At 32.0% G+C, this 27,919-nt stretch overlaps 1 protein-coding gene and 1 long non-coding RNA gene across 4 annotated transcripts; one reads left to right on the plus strand and one right to left on the minus strand.

Moving 5' to 3' along the window:
- Nucleotides 1-864: 864 nt before the first annotated feature.
- On the plus strand, nucleotides 865-27,771 carry LOC117243446 (BAG domain-containing protein Samui-like). 2 transcript variants are annotated; one of them, XM_033510952.1, is made up of 2 exons: nucleotides 865-1,205; nucleotides 23,537-27,771. In XM_033510952.1, exons 1-2 carry the CDS (start codon nucleotides 1,032-1,034, stop codon nucleotides 25,643-25,645), a joined length of 2,283 nt encoding a protein of 760 aa, XP_033366843.1. In that variant the 5' UTR covers nucleotides 865-1,031; the 3' UTR covers nucleotides 25,646-27,771. The 2 variants fall into 2 exon arrangements, with proteins under 2 accessions (XP_033366843.1, XP_033366844.1); XM_033510953.1 differs by lacking the exon at nucleotides 865-1,205 and adding an exon at nucleotides 15,276-16,158 and having other exon boundaries at nucleotides 23,537-27,724.
- LOC117243448 lies at nucleotides 13,917-15,297 on the minus strand. 2 transcript variants are annotated; one of them, XR_004495463.1, is made up of 2 exons: nucleotides 15,183-15,297; nucleotides 13,917-14,972 (listed from the first exon to the last, which is right to left on the minus strand). It is a non-coding gene; the product is annotated as an uncharacterized LOC117243448 (long non-coding RNA). The 2 variants fall into 2 exon arrangements; XR_004495464.1 differs by having other exon boundaries at nucleotides 15,109-15,242.
- Nucleotides 27,772-27,919: the final 148 nt, after the last annotated feature.

Here is a 27,919-nt window from a genome sequence, read left to right on the forward strand (position 1 = left end):
ATTTTAGTATTTTCGAGAAAAACAATTTAAAAAATTCAATGATACTTTATAGTTAAATAAACACTTCTTGCATTGTATTTATCTTTATCAATGCTATTATAAAATTGGTTGCAAATTGTGCATTGATCCTTTTGAAGAACATAAAATGACAAAGGTGAATCGTGGTTCTTGAACATATCTTTCTATATGTATGTACTAAAAAAAAAAAAAAAAATGAAGAAAATATAATTTTTTACAAATTTATGAAGTAGATACAAATATAATTTTTATACATAAAAGTTATTTTATACATAAAAAAGCAATCAAGAACTATTTATTGCATATGAAAACTCAAATTTCACAAAAAATGGACATGCAATATTTGTGCAATAAGTTGCCGAGATATAAATTGAAAATTTTTATTTACATAGTACAACATAATACAATAGATTGTACTTTTTTGGAGAAAGGTTAACAACAAAAGATCGTATCATTTATTTTTCGATTTTCGTTTATTCACCGGTTGTTATATAAGGCGGCACGTAATTTCTTCTAGTGTGACGGTCGATTACGTTGCGATAAATGAAAGTATTACACGGGACATTTCGGCGTTGGTGTTATAAATAAAAAAATGCAAAACTTAAATAGCTGACGATTAAATTTAGATCGTAAGACGCGTACTGCTTGTATGCATCAGAACATGCATCGCGAATATCGGAGTAGTTCGAGATAAATCGGTGACGATATGCGCGCTGTGATTGGCCGACAATTGAAAACGGGCCAATAAGCGCACGTTTCGCGCCGAAAAGATACGATTACACAGACCGGTATGAGCATGCGCGCTCTTTGATTATTCTCGCCATGATTCGGCGCGAGCTTTCAGTCACGCGCAACGCTTCGTAGGGGAATTGTATGAAGGACTCGTTTCGTGACCATCGTGAAAAAAAGGAAACTATTTCAAGTTAAATTTGGTATAGCGTGTTGGCTAAAAGGCAACAAGTGTAACGTTCACTGATCGTGCATGAAACGGTTGTGCGCGTGTAGACCCAACTATGTCTTTCTACTTTCGCGACCGGCCGAAATTCGGCGACAGACTACGTGGTAAATCCGGCGACGAACTTCTGCAAGAGATTAAACAACAGTTCGACGAAGACAGCAAGTCTTTCTTCGAGCCTACAAATAGATCGCAACGGGATCCCTTTGAACGACATTCCACTTTCTCAAGGGTGAGTTTGTCTCTTCTTTACGTAAATTTCCGTTTAAAATCAAATCGTGCAAATCAGTAGAACATAATATTTATTATTAAAATTAAGTTTCTGGAATAATGCTTTTTATGTAAAGCATACTTTTATGTTTAAGCGTAAGTGTTGTTTTCTCATCACGGTTTTAAGAGTTAATTGTACTTTATTTGTTAACCTTCAGATTTTCATATTTCAGTGTCAAATTATGATAGAACATTGTTAATTTTTGTTTCTGTTGGTACAAAAATTTATTTTCAAGTTCATATAAAATGTATTTATTATAAATTACGATATTTTGTTCATTTTATTTAATAATTTAAATAGTAATTTTCTCTATTAGTTTGGTTTAAATAATTTAATTCAACATAATGATAATATAAGTAACAACATGGTAGAATTGCAATATCAATACTCTATCAGTTTAAGTTTGAAATGCGTCAAGAAATACTCACCAATAGCACTAGATTTCAAACTAAAAATTTTAATATTAAAAAAATATTACTAAATACTATATGGATCTATACATATAATGATACAAACTTAAAACATCAAAACTCAAAACAGAATATCAAAAGGTTAACGGGTAACTTTTCGTCGAGCAACTTTTTAAATTATTATATCTTTATACTCTCATTAGAGTCACTTTGGAATGTCGAAAAAATGTGTTCCTTCTTGCATGATTTGAATGTGTTGTACGAAAATTTTTTATTTATAGAGTGGCCCAATTTCTACATCGTTTCACCAGCATGTATTTAGTTTTCTCTGCTTGTCGGTTATTCTTGTCACAATGCCGATATTTTCAGAAGGCAAAAAGTGAAAAAACCGTCGTGTTTATTGGTGATCGGTATTTTTCAAGTACCCTGATGTATAAAGATTCGAAAAAATATAAATGTGTGATAGGTTCATAAGTGCAATATTTTTCATATAGGGTGATGTTTTTTGCATTGAATATGGTATTGTCGAAATCGTGTTGTTACAAATTAATTACGACAATTATTTTAGTTTTAACACAAGAACTACTAACTCTTAATATGTATGTACTTAAATGTATTATGCTTAAATGTATTAGTTTATAGTTAATGGCGAAACCAAATAGGTGTGTGTTTCTATTACAATAAAAGTAAATATAGACATCATGAAATATACTTGCAAAAACAAAAAAATCTGATACCAGTTATTTTAACTAATTTGATAGCGTAGCGTTAAAATGAGGGTAATGGTATTATATAATTTATATTTTAATATTTAGATACGTATTTATATACGTATATATATATATAGGATTTTATTATTTTATTCTTCTATGTTATGTGAACGTTGCAAAAATTTGGTATTCATTATGCCGAATCACCTGTTCCGCGTTGTCAACGAGCCAATTGTCATAGTTCATGGCGGTCGCGTGACCGTTACAGCTGTATCGGTACCGTGCAAATTTTTCAATTATTTTACCGCGATCGTCTTAACGCACTACGTATTATGCGTTCCATACAATAATTGTTTAATTATCATTAAAAAGAATAACGAAAAATGTTCAATACGTTGGATACAGTATCCCTTGTAATATTACTCAATTCGAACTGTGACCTTAGACTCATGTAAACAAGACAATTTAACGATCAAATATTTCGGTAATCTTGTGATAATCGAGATTGTCCCAATGAATACCACAATAAAATATCCACCTGTATTATTTTTTTTATCGACGAACTTTAGAGTATTGTTGTGAAAATAAACTAGTATTTCGATATGTATAGAAGGGAAATATAATAATATGATAACTTCCTAATATAATGATAAGATAGTTTTAAAGTTACGATTACTTTACCTCAGTGTCACTTTCTATGTATACATAAAGTATGTATATATAGAGATTAAAAATGCACTAATCGGTTCATATAGACAGTAAGTAGACTTATCTACCGTCGATATCGATCTATCTATGTAAAGAGAGCCTTAAGAAACAAGTAGCTTAGTATCAGCCGTTATCTGCTTTTTATTTCAAATTCAACAAATTTATGAAGAGCTTTTTTTTGAAAACGGGATTTTTTTCATTCCATTGAAAAAGTCTAACTAAAATAATTGCAAATATACAATTGCTTTAACATATAATCTTATAGCTCTGAGCTAAATGTTTGAAAGTTACTTAAGAAACTTTTTTCTTTAGCATTTTCTATATAGATTAAATATGCGGGTATCATATCCAAAAAGGTAGTACGTGCTGTTGCAGGGTGAATATGGAATTAAAATTGTTCATATAGTAAAAGGAAAACGATTGATGATTCAAACGGAGGCCATGGGTTTCCCTCCTTTTTCGTATGTCCTCGTTTCGTTCAACTTCGATCGCCATCTTGGTGCATAATGAACGAAACAAAATCGATTAATCTAAACGTTTTCGGGGAGGCGTTCAAATGACCGTCGATTCATGAGAATGGCGGAAATTGCTGTTTCTGGTCGTCATAAGAGGGTCTTTATCCAATTCTGAAATACATTAACGATATAATGATAATTTTCTTCGAAAAAAACACAATGTCTTTTCCCTAGTTATATTTATACCTTCCTTGTTACGATAATAGCCCGTAATAGAAGCGTCTTCATGGAATTTCTGATTTTATATACAAAAATATAGAAGCATAAGATTTTCAAGAAATGTGATATATGATTCTTGTTATAAAAAATATAATTTTGGTATTTTGCTTATCGATACGACAATATCTTTGTATTCGTGGAAAAAGTTAATTGCACCTATATCATACTTTTATCGAAAAACAATAAAGATTCGCACCAGATACATGCGGTAAACAATTGCTGGTTTTAATCTATTCGCGGGTTCTCAAACGGAATTGTACAACATATTTGAGAATAAAATATTTTTAAAAATCTAAGAAATTTTTTAAGAAAGGGGCAATAAATTGGACGAGACATGGTTTATATAGAACTGGTTAGAAATATAAAGATTCTCGGATCTTTTGATACTATGAATAGTATGAAGACGAATCACTATAATTTCAGTCCATTAAGAACCAATTATAATAGTTGCACGTTATTAGGAAACATAAAAAATGTAACTTACATGTTGTTTTTTTAAAATACCAAAAATATATTAAAATAATAAATACTTTGCAGAAGCCCACTATATAAATCAAAGATACACAACAACTTTTTATAATTTCAGAAGAAATAAGTTTACTGTCACAAATATTTCAATGTTATCAAATTTCATCAAATTAAAATATCAAGCTGAAGGGAGAAATACTACTCGAAAAATATTAATCAACTCTTTGGAATTTCACAACTATGTTATTAAGAATAAGTAGTTTATCATATTGATAAATTCAGTTTCGCCAAATCTCATCAAACTGTAGAATCAAGATGAAAGAAGAAATACTATCGAAAGAATATTAAGATCTTTACAATTTTCTTTGCTTAACTTCGATATTAACAGAATTGAGCGATGTAAATCGACCGGAATGAATTACAAATGAAATGTTGTTAATGTGTTAATACAAAACCAGTAGTTTGGCAAGTGTGCAACAAAGGAATTCACAGAGTGTATTATCCATAAAAGACCTACTCGAGCTTACTCGTGTCCCTGTAGAGGGTTCTGTTCTGTTCATTGAAGTCTATAAAGCTAGTGGGCTATTAAAACCACCCCAATTGCATTAAACGTCCCTTCTGAGAGAAAGAGGGTGACGACGTACCGGTACACGAGTACGAAATGAGATCAATATGGTATAGGTGCGGTAAGTTTCGCAATTCTACCATCGAGAGCAGTCGCTCTACATCGGGCTGATATCGTTGGCTTTTCAGAAGTGCAGACAGATTCCGGCAAAGGACCCAGAAATAACGTGTTTGTTGCCAAACGCCCGCCGGGGAGATGACTTACCACTTATTCGCCTCACCATAGACCCTTCTCTGTTTTCAACAATAAAACGTTTCATTGATCAATCGATAAGATCGTTCTGACGGAGGGTGCGTTCCTTTTAAAGTAACGATACGAAGCCAGAATGCATTGCTTCGTTGCAATCTTCTTTGGATAGAAGAATATTAGTTAGCGTGGACTTTCTTCAATCAGTTGATAGCTCAGTAGACTTGGAATTATATATTGGAAAGTATATTATTTTTTCAAAATAGAGGATTGAGTTAAAAATATCTTCTTTCTTTTTTGGAATTAGAAGATAAGTCAGGGTTAATGGAATTAATGCGAGATATTCAAGTTTATTTATGGGAAATTTCAAGGAAAATTCTACAGGAGAAACGTATAAATTATCCAAACTCGTTATAAGATTTGTGAAGAATGGATGAAACAATTTTCTGCTTTTGCACCTCTTTAGTTATGTGCATAAAAATATGGTACCCAAAATTTCGCAGAAAGGGGGAAATTCAAAGAAGAAACGAGGACAAAAGGGAAGGAAGATAATTTCGTAATTGCTACCATAAAAGTATATTTAATACTAACAACACAAAGAAACAAGATAGAAGAAAGGATAAATGTCTTAGCCGCGTGATCAAGATGGTATTCTGCGGTAAATCTAAAAAATTATGCAAATGTAAAATTTCTGATGATTTGCAAGAAATTTAACGTGTGCGTGGAAAATGTCACGGATCAAATGGACAGATTATTCTGGATCGAACGGTTCTTGGTTTGGAATGGCGAGAGGGAATCAATGGCAGCTATTTTCAGAGGCTCTGGCGTCCGCGACGACTTCGTCGTCGAGAACGTTCCTAGGTCTTCGAACATGCCGATGGTGTTTGAAAATTGAGAACATTGCTTCATGATATACATCTCTTACGAGAAAAAAAAACAACATTACTTCATAGTTGTCAAAATCCTTTTTATACCGACTTTGAGAAACAAGGAAGAGTATCTCAATTCAATGAGAATATATTTTTTTATTCTTAAAAGAATAATTCCATCTAACCTGAGCCACAGATTTTATCTTTATTTTCCTCTTTTTTTTACTTCTTTTTTATATCACTTTTTATTTTCAGAAATATCTTTCTCATACGAGAAAGAGGCAGCAAATGCTGGTCAAAAGTATTTTTACATGTATTTAACATATACACTTTCTTCTTTATATCAGTTTGTATTCTTAAAAGAACATTTCCTCTGACTTGGACAAAGGATACTGTTTTTTCATAATATTTTTTAAAGAAACGACGAAGTATTCTGTTTTATAATTTTGCCGATATCGATCCATCTTCAGAAAAGATATAGAAATTTTTTTATGAAGTTCTTTTCTAGAGACGAAGTCTTGAAAGTGCGATAGAAATGATCATTTCTGGTATAGAACGTAGTCATCCGTCTGGACCCCTGCATCAATATTTACTCTGGCAAGATTGCTGCCGTCACTGGCCGATTTTCTTTCATTTTTTTGCGGTTCCCATTCACTTCTCCGTCCTGGATATCGACGTGGAAAATGTTACGGAGACAGAAATGCTTGGAGAGGGTAAAAGTATATCAAGGGAATATTTTATTGATTCTGGCTAGAACTTAGATCTACTACTAGATATGTCTCTTCATACCAGAAAAATACTACAAAGTATAGATAATAAAGAATTACCAGTCCTGAAATAGAAGTAACATGTATAAACAACCGCTACATGAACTCTCTTAAAGATAACTAGAAGAAAGATAAGACAAACAAGTATTTAAATTCGTAAAGCAAGAGAATAATATAATACGACACACCATTCTCTCCTTAAAGATTTAAGAAAATGCTATCAATTAAATATTACAATTATTCAACATTTACAAATATACAAATATTACAATTAAATATTACTAATTTTATGTTTTGAGAAAGGAAGAAGAAAATGGAAGAAGTGGAGAACTCCATCATAATAATGCAGAATTAAATGATACTATTCCTATAATTTTGTAATAGTGGAGCTTTCCTATGACCTGTAATACTGCATGATGTTTCGTGGTAATGCATCAATGGTGACTCGTCCCCGATTGAACCAGGCAAAGTTTGGTGCTAACTGCAAGATAAGACACCTCGTTACACCCACTGCAATTTTCATGCGATGACTCACGAAGTCATTGGGATTCATCGTGCGTGGAAAGGGACGTCTTGAAAAGTGCTCTCTTTCTCCGTTCTAAGAACCACGTCGCGGACCCTTGATTATCCCTCCTACTTTTCTTGGTGAACGTCATTCATGAAGCGGCATTCCTATCCGCTTTATGGCCAGTTCTGCGAATCGTTCGAAGGGAAAGGGTCATATCGTGTCTTCCTGCCGCGAATTTTGAGAATTGACATATTATTTAACCCTCTGTAATCGTGGAATTTCCTTTATTCATAAGAGAAGTATTTGGTGTCATAATGTTGATATTTAAAAGATTTATCGATAGCAATTATCAATTTCTGAATTTAAAATTAAATTAAAAAATGGTCAGAAGGAAGAAGTTACAATATTTTTTTTTTATGAGTGGAGAAATTCTAGTTATAGAAAAGATTTATTGATAGCAATTATCAATTTTTGAATTTAAAATTAAATTAAAAAATGATCAGAAGGAAGAAGTTACAATATTTTTTTTATAAGTAGAGAAATTCTAGTTATAGAAAAGATTTATTGATAGCAATTATCAATTTTTGAATTTAAAATTAAATTAAAAAATGGTCAGAAGGAAGAAGTTACAATATTTTTTTTTATAAGTAGAGAAATTCTAGTTATAGAAAAGATTTATTGATAGCAATTATCAATTTCTGAATTTCAAATTAAATTAAAAAATGATCAGAAGGAAGAAGTTACAATATTTTTTTTATAAGTAGAGAAATTCTAGTTATAGAAAAGACTTATTGATAGCAATTATCAATTTTTGAATTTAAAATTAAATTAAGAAATGGTCAGAAGGAAGAAGTTACAATATTTTTTTTATAAGTAGAGAAATTCTAGTTATAGAAAAGACTTATTGATAGCAATTATCAATTTTTGAATTTCAAATTAAATTAAAAAATGGTCAGAAGGAAGAAGTTACAATATTTTTTTTTATAAGTAGAGAAATTCTAGTTATAGAAAAGATTTATTGATAGCAATTATCAATTTCTGAATTTCAAATTAAATTAAAAAATGATCAGAAGGAAGAAGTTACAATATTTTTTTTATAAGTAGAGAAATTCTAGTTATAGAAAAGACTTATTGATAGCAATTATCAATTTTTGAATTTAAAATTAAATTAAGAAATGGTCAGAAGGAAGAAGTTACAATATTTTTTTTATAAGTAGAGAAATTCTAGTTATAGAAAAGACTTATTGATAGCAATTATCAATTTTTGAATTTCAAATTAAATTAAAAAATGGTCAGAAGGAAGAAGTTACAATATTTTTTTTTATAAGTAGAGAAATTCTAGTTATAGAAAAGATTTATTGATAGCAATTATCAATTTTTGAATTTCAAATTAAATTAGAAAATGGTCAGAAGGAAGAAGTTACAATATTTTCTTTTATAAGTAGAGAAATTCTAGTTATAGAAAATCAAGACAATTAAAATTAAGACATTATACAGAGTAAAAACTCTGAATCCTATTCTAAATACGTAGATAATTATTAATAATAGGATGGAATGAAGTGGACTTTCTAAGGAAATAAATAAACCTACCAAACCTCCTAAACATGTTATAACAACATGAAATTTCACAAATTCTTCTTATACATATCATATACTAAATATAACGCAAAAGCTGTAGAGGTTTTTATATTATATCATATGTTTCAAGAACAATACAAGATATATTTTGAATTTTGAAATAATCCCCGAGAATATGATTCTTAAACAAATAACGAATTTATAGAACATTCTTAATTATACAAAGTACATTCTTGAAGATATCTTCTCATTGTAAACACAAAAAAAGAAGTGATAAAAGTAAAGACATGATTGTAGTAGGTTGTGTGTCTTATCTCGAAGATCATTTCTGTTCGTATACATCGAGTATGACAATGCTGCTATAATATTACTGCACGATCAAATTCTTTACACGCTGCCTAAGAGGTATGTCTAATGTTTTTTCAAAGATCTTCGAAAATTACATAGTCCTTGTGCATGAAGATTGGTATCATGGTGTCCTCGACCTTCGATGCTTTTAGCGGGCTTTTAGCTTTTATCGCCACGCCCTATATCAATTACAATTGGTTGAAGTATTTCAAACGTACAATATTGATCCTCATCTATTAACAAACCTTTAGTACCTTTCATACCAATGTCCAAAAGTTTTACATAGTTTACTATTTCATATAAGACGTATACAGCATTTGAGAAAATGAAACACCTGATCATTAATACATAGTAATTAATAAGTAAAACATTACGTATTCAATATTATCATATAATATATATTATTCTGTATACGTTAAATATAATGCTACGATATTTAAATATATTGTACAGTATACAATATCTACTTAATATAATAACTAAATTAATAATTAAATTCGCGAGAACTCCACTATGATTTATAGAACAAAGGAGAAATATATCTAAAATGTTTCTGTTACTAGTCTAGTTCGTAAAAATTTCCGATCCCCTAATTTCGAAATATTTCACCGAGACTGTTATGATTGCGAGGTAAAATAGTGATTCAAAATTATCTAATGGCGGCTTACATCAATTTTAAAATCTCAAAGATCGGAGTAAAAAATAAGAGAAGGCGGCGTTGACCGACGTGTTGAGACTAGTATACTCGTTGCATCAATGGAGCATTACGAGCGTATGCGTTCGACCTGTAGTAGGAATCTCCACTTTTCCTTTCACTCTTTGATCGTTCGATACACGTGCACATCATGCTTTGTTGCGTGTGAAACACGACGCAGTTCCGTGTGAAAGTGTCACACTGATCATTCTTATTTTCACTTCTCATAGTAATAATTTAATACAAGAATGTATAATAGATCGTAATCGTATTCAAATCAAATTCGTAGATCAGTGATTTTAGATTATGCTATCAAATTTATATTTAATAAATTATATATATAAGTATCATGATAAAACCTTAGATTTAATGGATGAAATAAATTTTTATATAGGCTCCATTTCTTCAGTTAAGTTAATAACAATATGAAATTGCATAAAAATTCGCAGTAAGAATTTTAGTAGTAAGTATGTAGTATGTGTTTACACGCGGGCCTAATGCGTGCAAGAATGCATGCATGTATAGCATAATATATGTAGTAGAGATATGCTGATATCCGTAAGCCCGTAAGGAAATCAGTCTTTGCTTCTCTACACTCTACAGTCATCTCTATGACGTCACGAAACTTCAGTCTGCTAAGGAATGGCGATCGAGCACTTCCTCAAGCTTCATAGTTTCCTGGCCGCGCCATCGATCACCGTAGATCATCGATCATCATTATCGATGATCGTGCGAGTGATCGAAAAGCGTGAACAAGATCGAGAAACAAAATCGAAGACGAGACTGCAGTAAGTTCTCATATCGAATAACGTGATCCACGATTTGTTCGATCGATTTTGAATATTAACGATTATACTTACTTTTAAGTCTCCGTGAGAGACGTTTGATCTAGTTCGAATTTTGTAAAGAGATGAAAAGATAGAATTATTGACTGGATAATATTTCATTAATACATACATATTTGTCACGTGACAATTTACAAATTACAAATTGCAATTTACGTCTTTTTCTTCAAAAACTACAAAATCGTTTATATCATAAGAAAGGTGTAATTTATATTTTGCAACTTAGTTATTGAACCGTTAGATGGCAACACTCTTCACAAAAATTATTAAGATATATGTATACCATTTCTGTTTTGACTGTGTATCAATTTCATAGATGAAAGTATTTTTTGAATATAACATAAATAATATATTGTATAAATAAAAATTCCAAATAAAAATATTTTAATATTCATTGTTGTACGAAGTGTGAAAACACGACAAGTAATAAAACATTTTTCCGAACTCCTGTTATGATATTCACCTTCGCTAATGATTTATGATATTTGTATCATCATAAAAAACATTTAAATTGAGCTATTAGATATATAATTTTATTTATCTCTTCTGACTTGACTCGTACAGAATATATAAGGATGATCTTCTCTTTTAAACATCGTGTCATCGTTTTAATGAATCGAAACAAATTTCATTCCCTTCCATTACCATGACTCTGACACGCAGAACTATTTGAACTATCGGTATTCAAAGAAAGTCCAAGTTTCATTACGTTCAGTTACATTAAATTATCAAATTTAAAAGAATATGAAAATTATTCCCATTAATCTTATCGTTAGATTATTCAATGTCCATCCCTGTTAAAAGTCTGCTCCTAACCTTAAAACTAGTCTCTTATTAGACATCAATCTTTTCAATCATTCTGCGTGATGAGTGAAACCAGCAGTTTTATGATTTGTTTCACATATTACACAAGACGTGTATATAGGTTTATTCGTGGATTATTCTCGCCATAAAAGAAATTCCGTCTCGTTACGTCCAATATCATTATCATTATAAATTAGAAGATTGAATGAGAGATTTGTAATCCTAATTGGTCGGTGATTATTGTACTTATTATATTCATAACAAATTTATACATCATTTTCATGAAATTGTATTAATATTTATCCATACATATGCATACATATCCATACATATGTGATACATATCCATAATTAGATTGCGGATTGTTATGTAATTTTGTAAAATTTAAAGGCACAAAGATGCACACAATGTAGGTATATACATAATAACATGATGACATACCAAAATATATGAAGTATTCAAATTAAAACATCTGTTAATAGAGAATGAAACAAATCTCTATTTAAGTTTTATTTCTTTAGTTGTATTCATAAAAATTTGGATCTGCATAAATATCTGCAGTCTGTACATATATATATAAAGTATATATATATAATACATACATATATATATATATATATATATATATATATATATATGTTATATATATATAACAAACAGCTATTTTTTACCCCTATTGTAAAACTTCATTTTCGTAATTTAAGCATAAAGAGATTAAAACCGAAACGTTTTCGAAAGGTAGAAATACCAATGGCATTTATGTATATCACACTTCTGCAATTTTATAAGAATCCTTGAATGGTGATTCGAATAATTCGAAACATCTGAAAGTCAGAGATGAAGATCGTGCTTGATAATAAGTTGTACATGGAAGCATAAAGTGTTCGAAAACCATGGAGGACTACCACACGTACAATTTATTCTTGCCATTGTCTCACGCGTGCAAGATCGCCGAAGTGCAATATTCGCGTATAGAATTCTACAGAATCCGCAGATGGCAGTTCGCTAATGTATTGCCAAGCAATCGATTACATAATCTCTATCTTGTAGATTGTAGGGGAACACGAAGTGAGTCATCTGTCGAGCGAATTACCGTTGTGTACTCATGCATGTGCAAATCGACATGTTCGTCGAAGTGTACGATTCGATCTGTGTTTCCTGCTTATTGTCAAGCGCGATATAAACATTCGACACTATTGAAAGTTTCAATCCGATTCTACTGCGTTTCGAAAATATTCCACAGGAAGCTGATTCCACGATTTCCACAACGCATAGACAAAATTGCACCTTGGTGATCGTAAAGGAATTATAATTTGATGTTTCGCGACGCTGTACCACGTGCTCGCTCACGCTGTTATTAAATGTACGTATAGCGCGAGTAATAAACTATTTTTAATACTTTTTTGTTGATATTTTAAGTCGCATTTAATTTGTCAAGATGAAATTTAATTTATATTGTTTTTTTAAATTAAAGATATCCAAATGGATTGTATAACTTTATTATTTTTATAAAAAAATAGTATTTTTTGTAAAAATAATTATATTTGTAGCAAAAGTAATTCACTATATTATTATAAATAATTATTCTAAGAATAATGCTCTTTCAAAAATGAAGATCGAGAATTTACATTTTTTGCATCATTACGTCAATCTTTTTCTTTGCTTTGTATGATTTTATGCATTGACGCGTTACCATTAAATATTATAAATTACATGCTAACATTATTATGGATCTTACTTAATCCAGTGAACGCTTTTTTTCGCTAGTAGACATAAAAATAAGTAGAAATATATTTTCGTGAAACGTTTCCAGGTAATGTTAAGATATTGTTTATTGCGGTCTTAAATAAATATCAATTACAAAATATCTTAAATGAATATGAATTACAAAACATTAATTTTTAGATAAAAAAATTATATAAGGTTACTTAATGAATTATGGAAGTTTCCGAAGGGTAATTGAAAATCGCGCATTAGATTATGAAATCTTATTCCTACTTTGCTTGGCCTTTATCCAATCAAGCATCATTTCAAAGGTTTCTATATACCATTAATTACATCTCAATGGCATAACCGGCTGTATAGACATACTCTATGTACTATTATGTCACTTGCAGTCGCCTTTAAATATAGTTCTCATGGCTAAAGTCATAGTATTAATTATACTATCGTCATCCTTGGATATTTAAAAAAAAAATCATCAAATTGTATCATATTGATCAACACGATGCAAAACAGTTAAACATGTAGCTTTAAATAGAATTCTTCTGAATTATTTACTGGCACATTAGACACATTAGAATATTATAATATCAATTTAATGTAAATATTATTTTGAATTCTTCCATATAGAACGATTATTCTTAAAAAAAAGATAAGTGTATATATTGAATTAATTTTGAAATTTAAACAAATTTATAATTATATAACTCAAATAGAATACATTTATTTCACTAATACTACTATATTATTGCAAATATAGATAAGATGAAATTTTATCATTAGGTGATGATAAAGTTAGGTCACGACGAGCAAGGTCTCGGTTTGTTGTTGCGTCACGATGCAATATCTTGATTATAAAGCACCTATATTACATGATACCTGGCCACACGACCTGCACACGTATTTTCACGTCCAGCAGAAGAGGTTTGGATCGGGGCCAAATACTGCGATCGTATGACTAATTTTCAATGGCTGACTTTTAGTACTTCAGCGGTATAATACATCTGAAATCGTGAAGCCAAGTTGACATATAATAAGTTGACATTACGTGATAAAACATCCCCTCAAACGCTTATGCAACAAACACGATGTATAGAATTCTCATTAATTACAAAATAATTATTGGATCGAGGTGAGTGTTGAATTTTCATTGGAATTTTTCGGCGAAATTTCTCCATCGGTCATGGAGAGTTCTTTAGTTACCATTTAAAATTGTTAGTGGATCTTAACGTTACATATAGTATCAGAAGAATCTTATCAGAATTACTGTAACGATCGTATTTAAAACTCGATAAGTTCTAAAAATATATCTCGTTAATACATATGGGTTTTATTTATTAACTGCCCAATTTAGTTCTTATTGGGAACAATATGTAGTCTATATATATATTTTACGCTGAAACAGTGCCTTTGAATCAGACACGGTCTATTTATACTTACATCGAGTGATTCATGGTTAATATTACATTAAAAAAAAATATGTCGAATTTTGAGGATAATAGCACGATCGAAAATTCTACTCGATTAATGATGATCTATTTATATAGTGCGATTATTGGTTGCGAGAAAGGAAAACGAGTTGATCAACTTTTCGGATGGGAATACAAACATGTGAAGGGAATTCATGCTTACTATAAAAGGATATAGGTAAACAAGTCCAGAGTACAGCCTTGCTCGGTAGGTTGATTGTAAAACGAAAAATGGAAAAACTTGACAATACCGACCCACAATTGGCACAGACGATAAATCATGCTGAAAGAATATTTCAAACCGATTTCAACGTGAAAAAAATAAATATTTTCGAAATCATAAATATCCTAACACTCTACGTAACTTAAAAACTCTATTTATTAGAAATTAAAAAATCCACAAAACAAGAAAAACTTACTAGGTTATATATGAACATAAAATAATACGAATTTTATGATGTTTCCAATATACATATTTTTTGATAAAACGTACTTTTTATTTTAGACAATCAGTGATAAGGTCGATCTCAACTTCAATCATCTTTATCTATGAATGTCTGAAGAAAGTACAGTAAGAACGTTCTCTGTCATTCTTCGCTTCGAATGTCGCGTGCCGTTTAAGTGCGCGAAAACCAAATGATTTCTCGAAAGAGCCAGAGAGGAACGTTCTAGTAGCGTCTGGGGTGTTCGTTCGATTACTTCCGTGAGAGTTCGGCTGCGCTCGGTGACAGTCACGTGGCTCTTGATACAGCCCACACAACAAATATATTTAAGTTGCTCCGGGAGCGCGCTGACAGTTTCGCTATTGACCTGAAACGAGTGTGTTCTGTAACGCGTGCATCTTGAGGATTTTCTCAAGAGAACATTTCCTTCTTCTAATGCAGAACCTTTTATTTACGAGTGAGTGATACAAGTGTAAAATAGACGGAGTAACGTCGATAGTGGTCCAATTACATAATCTGAAAGCAAAAGGAAGAGAAGACAGAAAACTAGAGTGCTACCTAGAGAAGATCGAAGAGAGAGGCTAAAGACAACTGTCGCACGTAATTGACTCGGGTAACTTTGCAAGATCTTTAAGCAAAAAGAGAAAGAAAACGAAAGTGTGTTTTTTCCAAACGTTTATTTTTTCGTTTCGCCTTTTTTGTTAACACGCCGTCGCTGTTGTTTAGTGAGCTTCTTGGCTGATCTTTTGAAAACGTATAAACAAATATATACATAAAAAAAAACTTAACCTGCAGAGCGAGCTCTTAACGGTAAAAGAGGCACGAACTTAACCTCTTAGTGTGTGAGACAAAAAATACCAGCATATTAAAAAAAAATCGCATCTCCTGAGAAAAAAGAAGGAAAAAAGGAACACCACGTATTCGAAATCAGGCACGGATCAAAGGGTCCAAAAAATGGACTCGCCTGTCATCGTGGACAAAGCATCCGAATTCGGAGAACCGATTGATTTGGATCGTCCGTTTCCCGTAAGTGGTGCCATCTTTTTTTTGCCATTCCCATCGTATATTCCGCAGTACATAATACATATGTATTTATTACAACCGGAACGAATATACGATTTCTAACGTGTTACAGTTAAGATTAATGGACGGTATACGTTACTTTTATTCGTCGATATTTCGATGTCTCGATATTACACTATAACTCGTTCGTTACTCAAACGTACACTTAAGTATCAGACAAGAATAATGTAAAGAAGTTGTGTTAATCGGCTTATGACGTTGCTCCAAGCCTGTATGTCGAATCATGCGATCTGAACGTTGATATAGTCGACTCGTGACGTTTATGCCAAGACTTTTCCAGATCGTTCTAAAGTAGTATTGCGCACCTTTTGATTTGTTTTACTTCCTTCTACATGTATAGGTTATTATCGATTTTTCGATATAATTTGCATATTTGAATTATTATATGATTCGTCTCTATTTAATATAATGAACCTTTATTTATTTATTTTTTTGCGTTTTATTGTTTTACTATCTGTATTATTTTTTTTTATTGATGAGTTTGTTGAACGGATAGTATAATCGATGTTACCCTATTCCATGGGAAATTTGGGTGTTGTCTAGTTGATAGGGAACGTGAGGAAGGTATACGCCTATCGATGTTCTCGATTCTTGCGTTTAACGTCGGTTTCGACCTTCTCTCTTGCGTTCTGCGGGATCGCGTGGAAGTTAGAAATAGAATTTGCGAGGAATGACGTAGGTTTCACCGTCTCGAAAACGTCGACTTGTCGACCCGTGGATTTCACACTTTCTCCGGACGAACAGGACGGATGAACAAATTCCTCGCTAACTTGATGTTACTATAATACAATTTATGTACTCACGTTACTGATTTCAGTCAAAATGAAATTTGGGATTCTTAAAATTACAACACTTCTTTGTTCGATTATTTAGGAGTTTCCTAAATTGACAGGAAATACAATTTTGGAACTATTTCGTAAGTGCTATGATAGTTTTATAATGACGATTTACAATTCACATATATAGGGATATATAGGTATAAATATCCATTTGCAAAACTCGGCTGAAAACTTGATGTGAAAAAATATTTATTTACTTCATAAAATCAGTATAATTCAATCATGTACAGTTAAATACAAAATATAATATAAACATTTCCATTGACTAGCTACACATAATGATATATTCCAGGTACCCCTATACATTTTTTTATAGTTTACTTGCTAAAATGAAATATAGGTTTTTTGACACCTTGACTGGAATCTTAATGTTATGTAAGATGAAATCTTCTTATGACTTTATTACACTGATTTATTAGTATATTATTTTTCTATAACTTCTAATTATTTGACTATTAGTTTGTAATACTTTTGCTATAGTTTTATCATATACATGTATTTCGTCATTTCTCTTTTACTGTCTGTTTGCTATAAGAACCATTACTCGTTTTCTATGAATTTACCGTAAATTGAAGTCTATACTTCTACTTTAAGTCTCCAGATAAATTTTTCATCGTCAAGATCTTGCAGAAAAATCATCTCACAGATTATTTTATTATATTATCATTTTCATGGTATTCCAACCGGAAGTTATCAGTGCAATGGCACTCGTACAAATATTCGATTTGACTGGCGTCTTCTTGTCTGATCAAGCTCCAAGCTGGTCCTGAATCTTTCTAACGTATTCTCCTAGAACAAGGTCCATTCCTCCAAAACATAAGCGTGTTGACGCTAATAATAAACTAACGGAGACGTTTCTCCTCCGTAGCTCTGTCTGCGACCAAAAGGAATCAGATAGAGAAGGAAAGAAGCAAGAAGAAAAAAAGACGAAAAACGTAACATAATCGCGGTCCATTCGCTGACTACGCGCTTTATTTCCTCTCGTTTATGTCCGACCAGTCGGCCGTATTAGGCTTGCCTGAATATCTTGCGGCCATAAATGGTCTTTTCTCTTGAAATTCAACTCTGATCATCGATAATGTTCATTGTTCTCCAAAGAATTTTCTCAATCAAAATAATAGCACAAAAATTAATTGTTTCAGTTTATTACACTATTGTTTGGAGTATACTGCCGATGATACTGGAAGGATCTTTGAGGTTAGAATCGAAGCGAATATTGCTTAGGAAGATTAGGAATCTTGATCTGTAAGATCTCGTGCAGTAAAAGTTCAGTTCATATATTAAAAGGTATAATAAAAGGAGAAATAACGATTATTTGGATAGCTGCATGTTGTGCTTTTTGTAACTGTAGTTTAATCATAGATTGTGGTATAAGTATTTAGTATTTTAATACTCATAGTTTGATTTCTGATCTTTGAAAAGAACAAATCTACCTTTTTGTATTCTTATAACGTTTATTTATATATTTACGAACACTAATTTTTTTTTGGTAATAAGACCTAAAAGTAATCCTAACCTAACGCTAACTACAGATTAAAGAACAGAAATGAAGGAATTTTCTTAAAAATTTCCTATTTCTATATGAAGAGTGAAATGCGTTTTATTTTTATTTTTTATTTTTCATATTTTATTTTTCTACATATCTATCGTTTTTATCGCTATTTTTATATTGTAACAATTCTGCTAATTCTAAATATCTTATATATGTAGGTTATTGCAAGATAACCCACAGTAACTATTAAAACGAAAGCAAAGTTGTAATCAGTCATTTGTAATGTTTATATTTGTCCACATTGGTCAACTGCACGAGAGCTTCGCTATATCGTTTCCACCATTAATTATACCACGTCTAATTGAGCTAATTGAAAGGAAATTGTCTTCTCAATATCATTTACGGCTTCTCGAAAAGACGATAACAGAGTATTTTTACCTGTGATCTAACCGGCTGCCCCTTTTCACGTAAAAAAGAAACCGGTTTCGATAAACATTATTTTTAATACTATCGATGATGATGCCTTGACATATGTCGCGTAGGCGTTATCCATCCATTGGAGAACGGAAGTGAAACCAGATTGGTATTCCTCTTTCACTCATCCATTATGCGACATATTTCCGGTATTTCATAAAAATCTTCGCAGTATAAGATTTCTAGGATCTTTTACATTACAAATTTTAATAATTTCTATTTCTCCAGAAGAAATAGTGTAAATTTTTTTCATATTCCGTCATTGTATTTTTGAGTTTTCATAATTTTGTATTGTTAATGATCTTAGAAACTTATTCCTTTAATTGAGCTTTTGTCTTTTACTGTTGCTGTCATCTTGGTACTTTTCAGAAACTAAACATTTTTGCTGCGAATATTCATGACTTCTATAATTAGATTTTTCCAAAATTCTAACACTCTTGTTCATTCTTTTTCAGTGCCCTTCCAGATTCGAGAATGCTTTTAATTTGTTTATTCCAAAATCGTAAAATTTTAATAGTGAATGTTGCCCAGACTTTCAAAATTTCCTCATTCTCTCCAAAGGAGAACATAATCCAATTTAATTATTTTTTCTTACTAATACAAACTGAAAATAAAAATATTTAGAAGATAGAATAATTTATCTTGCATTTTCTTCTACTTCCACTTTTTAATTATAAATCATACGAAAATAACTATTCTTTTGATTATTATTTCTCTATTACTTCTCTCGAAGAATATTTCTATGTTAGTTAAAAGCAAATGAACTGTATATTCTAAAGAATACCATGAGGAAATCAGGAAATAACTATAAATCGTGGTCTGTCGTGGGCTTGATTCAAAGAACCGTGACACAGTTCTTCGTTTATATCGAGCCGGCGCTGACATTCACCCAGTTTGCCGTTTTATGGATAACCATAGCGGCGTGAACTTTTCATTACCTCTGATTCCCTTGTGTTCCTACATATGCGTTTTGTTCATACAAAATGTGTGTAAAATTACCATTCTAGCATACTACAATGGAAAATACATTGTTTCTTAATAATTTAAAATTGTTTATAACAATATAAGAATTTTTCTTCTTAATTATAGTTAACTTCAAAAATGTATCAGAAATTATTTGATTTATGTTATAATTATTTATTATATTATGTAATAATTATTACTATAACATATATAATAATGACAATAATTATATTTATATAATATAAATGTAAGAATATAAATATAATTATATTATTTATGATATTTGTTATCTTAAAACTATTAAAATGTAAATTGTAAAATAAATATAGTGGATAGATCATTAATTTAATTAAAAATTTTATATTGACTTGTTTTAATAGATTTTTTGTTATAATTTAAGTTATTGTTAGTCAGTTACATGTAATTTACACTTACAGTGCATGAACACATACATATACACAAGGAAAACACAACAATGAAATCATGAAAAGTCGCATAAAAGGCAAGGAACGCGCGGAATGCAGCACATGGATGAATATTCAATGCGGAGTAGTTCAGTCACAGTTCCTGGAACTGCATCTCATAATAATTAACAAGTTTCATAATTTTCGGATCGGAACTGTTGCATGTATTGCATTAGTACCTTCTTTAATGATTTTTAAACATTAAAATCCTTTTCGAATACATTCTAACCCACTACAATAATAATATACTATTAAAATACAATAACAAAGGAAAGAAAAATTTAAGAATATATATGAAATATAGAGAGTTAGGTACGAATATCTTTGAAATGAAAGACAATTACAAGATTATTTGTTAAAATAGTTTAGTATTATTGTTATTATTATATATTACTTCATGTTATTAAGCTTGCTAATGTTAAAAACATTGCTCGGAAATTAACTTTCCTTAATGTAACTGGAACGGTGATTAGTATAATGGTTCTCTTAGGAAATTTCATTTAAGGCGAAATAAATTTTCAAAGGACTATTAATAGCCATTAATTGTGGTCTAACCTAATTTAGCAACTATACACACAATGATGATTTGAAGATAAAAATAAAGAAACACGAAGAAAAAAAGATGATAGCTGATTCAGATGTAGCAATTCTAAATATAATGAATTAGACAATAGTCTAGTTCTTTAATTAAATATTTCGTGTCTTCGCACTTCTAATGTTTACGCTGCGCGCGCATCTCCTATACGACGTGAGAATTCTCGAAAATTTCACAGAGTTAAACGGTTTTATGGAGGTTAATGAATTTTTTAAAGATATATAAGATTTATGTACAATTTGTCACTATTTTATTGCCCTTATACGTATAGCTAGATCTGTCTATCTTTTTTTGAATTCTGTGTTTCTAATAACAATTACACTCAATCACACACAATAAACGGAGAAAATCTGCGTATAAAGGTTAATTTATGGATTTTGCTGGTCAGAAAATATCTACAAGTTATTTTTATTCGGTTCTCCTTTTTTATTTAATTTATAATATTTAATATATAGGAATTACAGTACAGTAGATAATGAAGAAAAGAAGCAACCGAAAGAAAAGTTTAGATAGACCTAACATTTAACGGGTGTGCATGATTCATAAGCGGAATCAAGTGGTGCACCTTTAAAAGGCATCGACATACGAATGGAAGACTTTCTATATATTTTAGTCAAAGATATGCGAAGAATACTGGAAATTAATATATGAACTCGGGAAAGAGAAATGTAAGCTTAGATCCTATGACTTGAATTGCACATAAGTTCACAAGAATAAAAATGCTTTTTGTAGTATTTTCTAGTTATTATTAGAACCGAATAAAATGATACATATTAAAAGACTGCTGTTTATTAAAAAATGAATTGATTAATATTTCGGAGCACCATTTTTCCATATTAAAAAAGTCACTTCAATAAAACAAAAATTCACTCAAACTCTAAGGAAGTAGTTTGTGTAGGATGAATTGCTCGCCTGCAGGTGGCCAATCATTGCACTTTTAAAGCTTTTCGTCTAAAAAAACAAGGCGATATTAGATATATGTTTATTAAACAAAAATATTAAACAGCACTATCTGCTTCTGCTTTTGATTGATCTATATTTGTGAAACATTACTTTTTACCATTAAATTTTACTTTTTACTAGCAAATAATTGCTAAAATAGTAATGTTAGCTTTTAGTTGTGAAATTTGTATATAATGCCTATAATAGTTGTCAGTAATTTTATATTTGAAATAAAAAGTATCAAACAAAAAGATAGAAATATAAAGTCAAACAAATAATAGAAAATATTATATATTAATAATTTTTTATAATTTTCTATGATTCTTATATATTTGCGTTTAGACGTAAGTATATACTTTCTTATAGGAAGAAAAGGGAATTTTAAACGATCATTCCTATTTGCTAAGGAAGTCACGGTTTCCTTTGATCGAATTATTTTCTGTGGGTGAAACTACGAAATACAGTGTAGCAGCCACGTATGTATATACATACGCGTGTACATCATGTCGCCGCTGTATATAGTTATTCAATGACGTAAAGGTCGTAATACACGTCGTCACGAGTGGAACACCCACGCGAAATCACGCATTTCTCGAAATGGCGTCAATTATCATACTACTAATCCCCAAGTCGTAACGTTAATGGTTACTCTTCCGATATCGTAAAAAACCAATCTTCTAAGTATTTTTCTAATATTCACGTATGTAAAATATTGTAAATGTATACAACATTCTAATCTCTTTGTGCATGGCTTTTAATTTTAATGATACATCATTACGTAACTTCGTTATTATAGATCTTTTTAGTAGTTTGATACAGATTTATCAAAGCGTTGCACTTTACGCTTCATTTTTCTTTTAATACCATTTATTCGAATGTCTACCTCCTATTTGTTATATTTCTTATATTGTGTTCGGTATCAGGCTTTCTGTGACTTACAGAGAAAGAACTCGCTTTAACTCGCAAAGAAATGTAGAAACACGGCTTATTTCACAGCTTAAGCGACAGAACTCAAGTAAATAAACTTTAACTTACATCGTTATATTAGTCGATAGAGACGTCTTCTGGGGTCTTTTAAAATTTTAAAGAAAAAATTAAAAAAGAATATTCTAATAGCCATAGAAAAATGAAAACATTTCACGAATATTTAAGAAGAAAATTTGAACTTTGAATATCGAAATAGTAAGAATTCATTAAGAGCCAATGTTGCATTACTTTAACATTTCGTTCATGATTATATCACTTTTGATAATATTTCTTCTTTCGTCAAGATCCTGAAGATTTTATGAAGTTTGAGAATTACAAGTATTTATTATTCTAATACCTTAAACTACTCCGAATATTTATAATTCCTTTTAGCTTGATAAAAAGATATTTGCTTATTACTTAATATTTGCCCTTGATTTTTAATGGATCAATACATAATTAAATAAATTAAAATAAAATTCCGTACACCACATATACAGACCTCAGAAGTCGCACTTTAGACTTACTAAAGAAAACCGAAAAAAAGAACACAAATTCCTTACTTCGACTTATTACCTGTTACCAGGGGTTCCCATTTGACGACGACAATTTCGGACGACGCAGTGATATTCGTGCGCATCTGGACGATCTAGCAGCCCGCCACCCAGAATTCGCCGACCATCTGTTAGGCCCACCTTGGGGTGACATCCCCTTTCACGGCTCTTTCCGTAACCGAAATCGTGACTCTGGAAACAGAGATCGTAATAATCACCAACAAGGTTACTCTGACGAGGACGCACGAAGCCAAGCAAGCGGAAGTAGTGCTGCCAGCGGAATCAGTGCCTCCAGTTCGCACGGTGAAGCGGACATTAACCAAAATCAACAAAATAAATCCTCCAATTTCGAAGAATCTCATAGGAAAAGTCAAATTCCGCAATACGGATTACGTAATACTGTGGATATAGGTCAGCACCATCACAACATGGAAAATCTTGACAGAGGAAATCGTGGACAGCGTTCAATGTCCGCTCCTCCAGAGAATAGACAGTCTTCTAATCAACAACAACCTCAACAGCAAGAGCAACAGCCACAGCAGCAGCCACAGGGTCAGAGATACGTTTCTAGGATAGATATAACGCCACAGCATAACCAGCCTCAGCAACAGAAATCACAGCAGCAACAATCGCAGCCACAACCACAAACTCAGCAACAACAGCAGAAACCTCAGCAGCAAAGTAACGTTAGGCATATTCCAATTTTTGTTGAAGGTAGAGACGAACCTGTGCTACCAAGAAGTTTCGACGACCCGTCTTCCTTCAGAAGAGCACCTTCTCCTTTCAGAAGAGAACCTTCTCCTCCGCAGTTTCATGCACCACCACACTTTCAAAGAACATTTGGTCAGCACTTTGGTGGAAGACCCCATCAACGGCCTCCACACTTCCAGGAATCTTTCTATCAGCCACCAAGCGGCTTTGAGCATCCTCCCAGGAGACAACAGCAGACACACACTTTCCAGCAGCCTAGACAGCCTCAGCAGCAACAGTATTGCGAAAGACAGCCTCAACAACAATATTATACTGAGAGACAACCACAGCAGCAGCATTATGAGCAATCCAAGCAACAGAAGTCTCAACAGCAGGCTCCACCTCAACAGCAACAGCAACCTCAGCAACAGGAACCACCAAAACCTACCGTTCCAAAGGATCCTCTAGAAAAAGTAGCTCTTGTACAGAAGGAAGTAGACTCTCTGGCTGAACAAGTTAAACAGTATAGTGGTAACTCGAGGACAGATAAAGAATATATTTATCTAGATGAAATGCTTACTAGGGAACTGATTAAATTGGACGATATAGAGACAGAAGGTAGAGACAATGTTCGACAGGCGCGCAAGAACGCAATAAAGACTATACAGGAAACGATTAGTTTACTGGAGTCGAAGGCGCCGCTTCCATCGCAACAAGTATTGTCAGAGGAACAGGAGAAACAAGAAGTTTCTAATGTAACCGAAGAGGCTGAACAGACTGGAACACTAATCATGCATCATAAAGGAGAGGATCAGTCTCAGAATAAGGAAGCAATCCCACTGCCTCCTGCACCATCATCTCCAACGAAGAAACCTGAAGAAGCTATCGAACCTTCTACAGAAAAAATAGAGAACTCTGATACTTATCACGCTACGAGTCAACAACAGGATGCTCGGCAGGTTTCCAGCGAGCCTATTGAAACGACTCCAGCGAAGAAGCCGGAAATGACGTCTATGGAAGTTCAGCAGATTCCAGACGAAGCTATTGTAACTGAACAGAAGGAAGTAGAAAACGCTCCCGGAGAAAAGAAACAGGAAAACACTACTGAAGTAAAGGAAACAGATATTTCTGCTGAAAAGACCACTGAGAACATTCCCTCTGAGGGGAATAAGGAAGTAAATCCTCTAGAAGAAAAAAAAATAGAGAATGTTTCTGAGGATAAAAAAGTAGAAAACACTTCCAAGGAAAAGAAAACTGAGAAAACTGATAGTAAACCGCCTGGCCAAGAACAACAGCAGAAAACCGAGGAGAAAATGGAGATAGAGAGTAGTGAGGTAAAGCAGTCTCCCAGGTCAAAAAAAGGAAGGAAGACAAAAAAACAGGCTGCTCCAGTGTCTGATAAACCTATACCATTGCCAGCTCCGGAGAACACTGAGGCTAGTGCAAATTAGAATAGCTGGCAAGAAGAAATATAAAGTGTCACGATTCTAATTGGACCAAAGGACGCATCTCGCAAGTTATTCTGTTGGTTGTCGCCAGAGCAGAATATCATTATTTTGGAGAACAAGCGAAGAGAAGCCTTTTTTTATGGTCGTTATTTCTTCTCTGTTTTGCGATCATTTTTGGTGCCAGATCGATAGGGACGTCGTGGATCGACGTGAAAATCGCACAATCGTCAGCATGGAAACCACGCCGGCCGGAAACGTTCTTTTGTTGTGTTTCGTTGCTCCTTCGTTCAAGTGGTTGCAGTCAGGTTCAAACAGGAGAAGAGTATATATGTTCAGATAACCTTATAACATATAGAATCGTACAACGAATATCCAGCACAAAAAGGCTGTCACGCTGTTGCGTTGCATTTGGACGAAACTGTCCCTCCTGATTTCTACTCTTCACCCGTGCTGATTTCATGGGAAGTCATATGGGAAAGAACATAGAATACTCAAGGAATTGTATTACACGTTTGATAATGTTCAGTGCAAAGTTTGATTGCACTCGAAGAAATTGAAATATCGGTCTCCTTTTAGGAACAATTCTTTTCTCTGTTTTTATTATTACTATTTCTTCATTTTTAAATTAGTCACGTTATTTATTAAATATATTTTTTCTTTTATTGAGACGTTGATTGACTAGTTAATTGGTTAGATAATGACTGAATAAAAGCAAAGGAATGAAAAAGCATTTTTTAGGAACCGATATTTAGTGTTTTATATATTATCGAGACTGGCATGTAGTCAGTATTGATAATAAGATTAGTGGGAGAAATTTGACACGATTATGAAAATGTTTAAACGTGTTGTATAATGAAAATGATAACGATTATCCACAAGGAAACGCGTTGAGGATGTCGGAGTCGAACGTTCAAGAATGGAACGCGTCCGTTTCTTACTATTAGTATTACAGCGCACGGCCTGAAGCATGATAAAACTAACTTTATTATTATTATTATTATTTCTATTTATAATTTATTGTGCGTCTGCTGAACGATTCGAGCACGATTTTCGTGCCCCTAATATAGTAGGTTATTAAAAGAGGATGGTTCAGGAATTTATAGATTCTTAATAACGAAGAGAATGAACAAAAAAATTATACAGCTTCACATAGTTGTGATTTCTTAAATATCTCTGTAAGCTTTTTCCTTGATATACTAAGGAGGAAGAACACTAGTTTAATATGAAATATAGAAGTGATTGACTAATTTTATAGTATTTATAAGATAACAAAATTATTTTTACTATGCAACATTTTCACTCCAAGCACATATAATTCATAACATAGTTATCTATGCTGTATAAAAATCGAATTACATACAGTTTAGCTTGAAACAATCAATTTCTAGGTAAATCAATTAAGTTCTTTTTTACTTGATTTACTGTGTAGTATGAAATCTGTGAATTTCTGAGCCACTTTATTTCAATCCCATGTGCAAATCTGTTGTCACGAAACCATTGTGTGTGATATACGAACCATGTATGTATATATTAAGATCGTATGTGTTCGTTTTATGAAAAATGATGTATCCCGTTCACAGTTACCTTAAATCATTGTTCGATTTTTAACAATATTAAGAAACTTGATTCTTATCTCTTGAAAAAAAGAAAAATTGTCGATAACAATAATGTATAAAATACATTATTCTATGGTTCCTTGTTCAGGGTGATACTCATCATTATTCTTCCTTTTTTGTTTCTTCTCATTTTTTTTCTTCTTTTTTTTTTTTGTTTCTGTATGATATTTACGTACATATGTATCTGTAGAAATCACTTGCTCTCAAGCAGAAATTTTGTATTTTTTTCTGACGTGTGAGAAGTGCGCACACACACGCGCGCGTGTGTGATCTGTGGTGTGTGATGTGTGGTGCGTGTGTGGTAAGAAAGAATAAATGTATTATACAAAAGAAAGATATGTGAGAAGGAGTGGATGAATAAATGATCTAACTATCAGTAGAACATGAGTATAAGTGCGGCGAAAATGTAACTATTTTATGAACAAACGCATTCGATTGAAAATACAATCTGCTCGTTTGAATCATATATTGATCCTAACCTAATCAGATCATATTAAATCATATTAAAAAGTCCCCGTCTCCTGTGTTGATAACCAAGTTCCTCTGCGTCCATTAATTACGTCATTTGTGTAGTCCATTTTTTTAAAGTGGTATAAGTCTAATTTTGACTTGTAAATTATACCATAAGCTTCATGATAGACTGATGTGTTCTCATGTTATA

This window comes from Bombus vosnesenskii, unplaced genomic scaffold, assembly GCF_011952255.1.
Source record: "Bombus vosnesenskii isolate JDL3184/JDL3185 unplaced genomic scaffold, Bvos_JDL3184-5_v1.1 scf7180000013265, whole genome shotgun sequence".
Lineage (NCBI taxonomy): Eukaryota > Metazoa > Arthropoda > Insecta > Hymenoptera > Apidae > Bombus > Bombus vosnesenskii.

Excerpts from the sequence above, each read along its gene's own strand:
- LOC117243446 (XM_033510952.1), top strand. The coding sequence starts at position 1,032 with ATGTCTTTCTACTTTCGCGACCGGCCGAAATTCGGCGACAGACTACGT. Across the intron at positions 1,206-23,536 it reads GACATTCCACTTTCTCAAGG|GGGTTCCCATTTGACGACGA; the intron begins GTGAGTTTGTCT and ends ACCTGTTACCAG.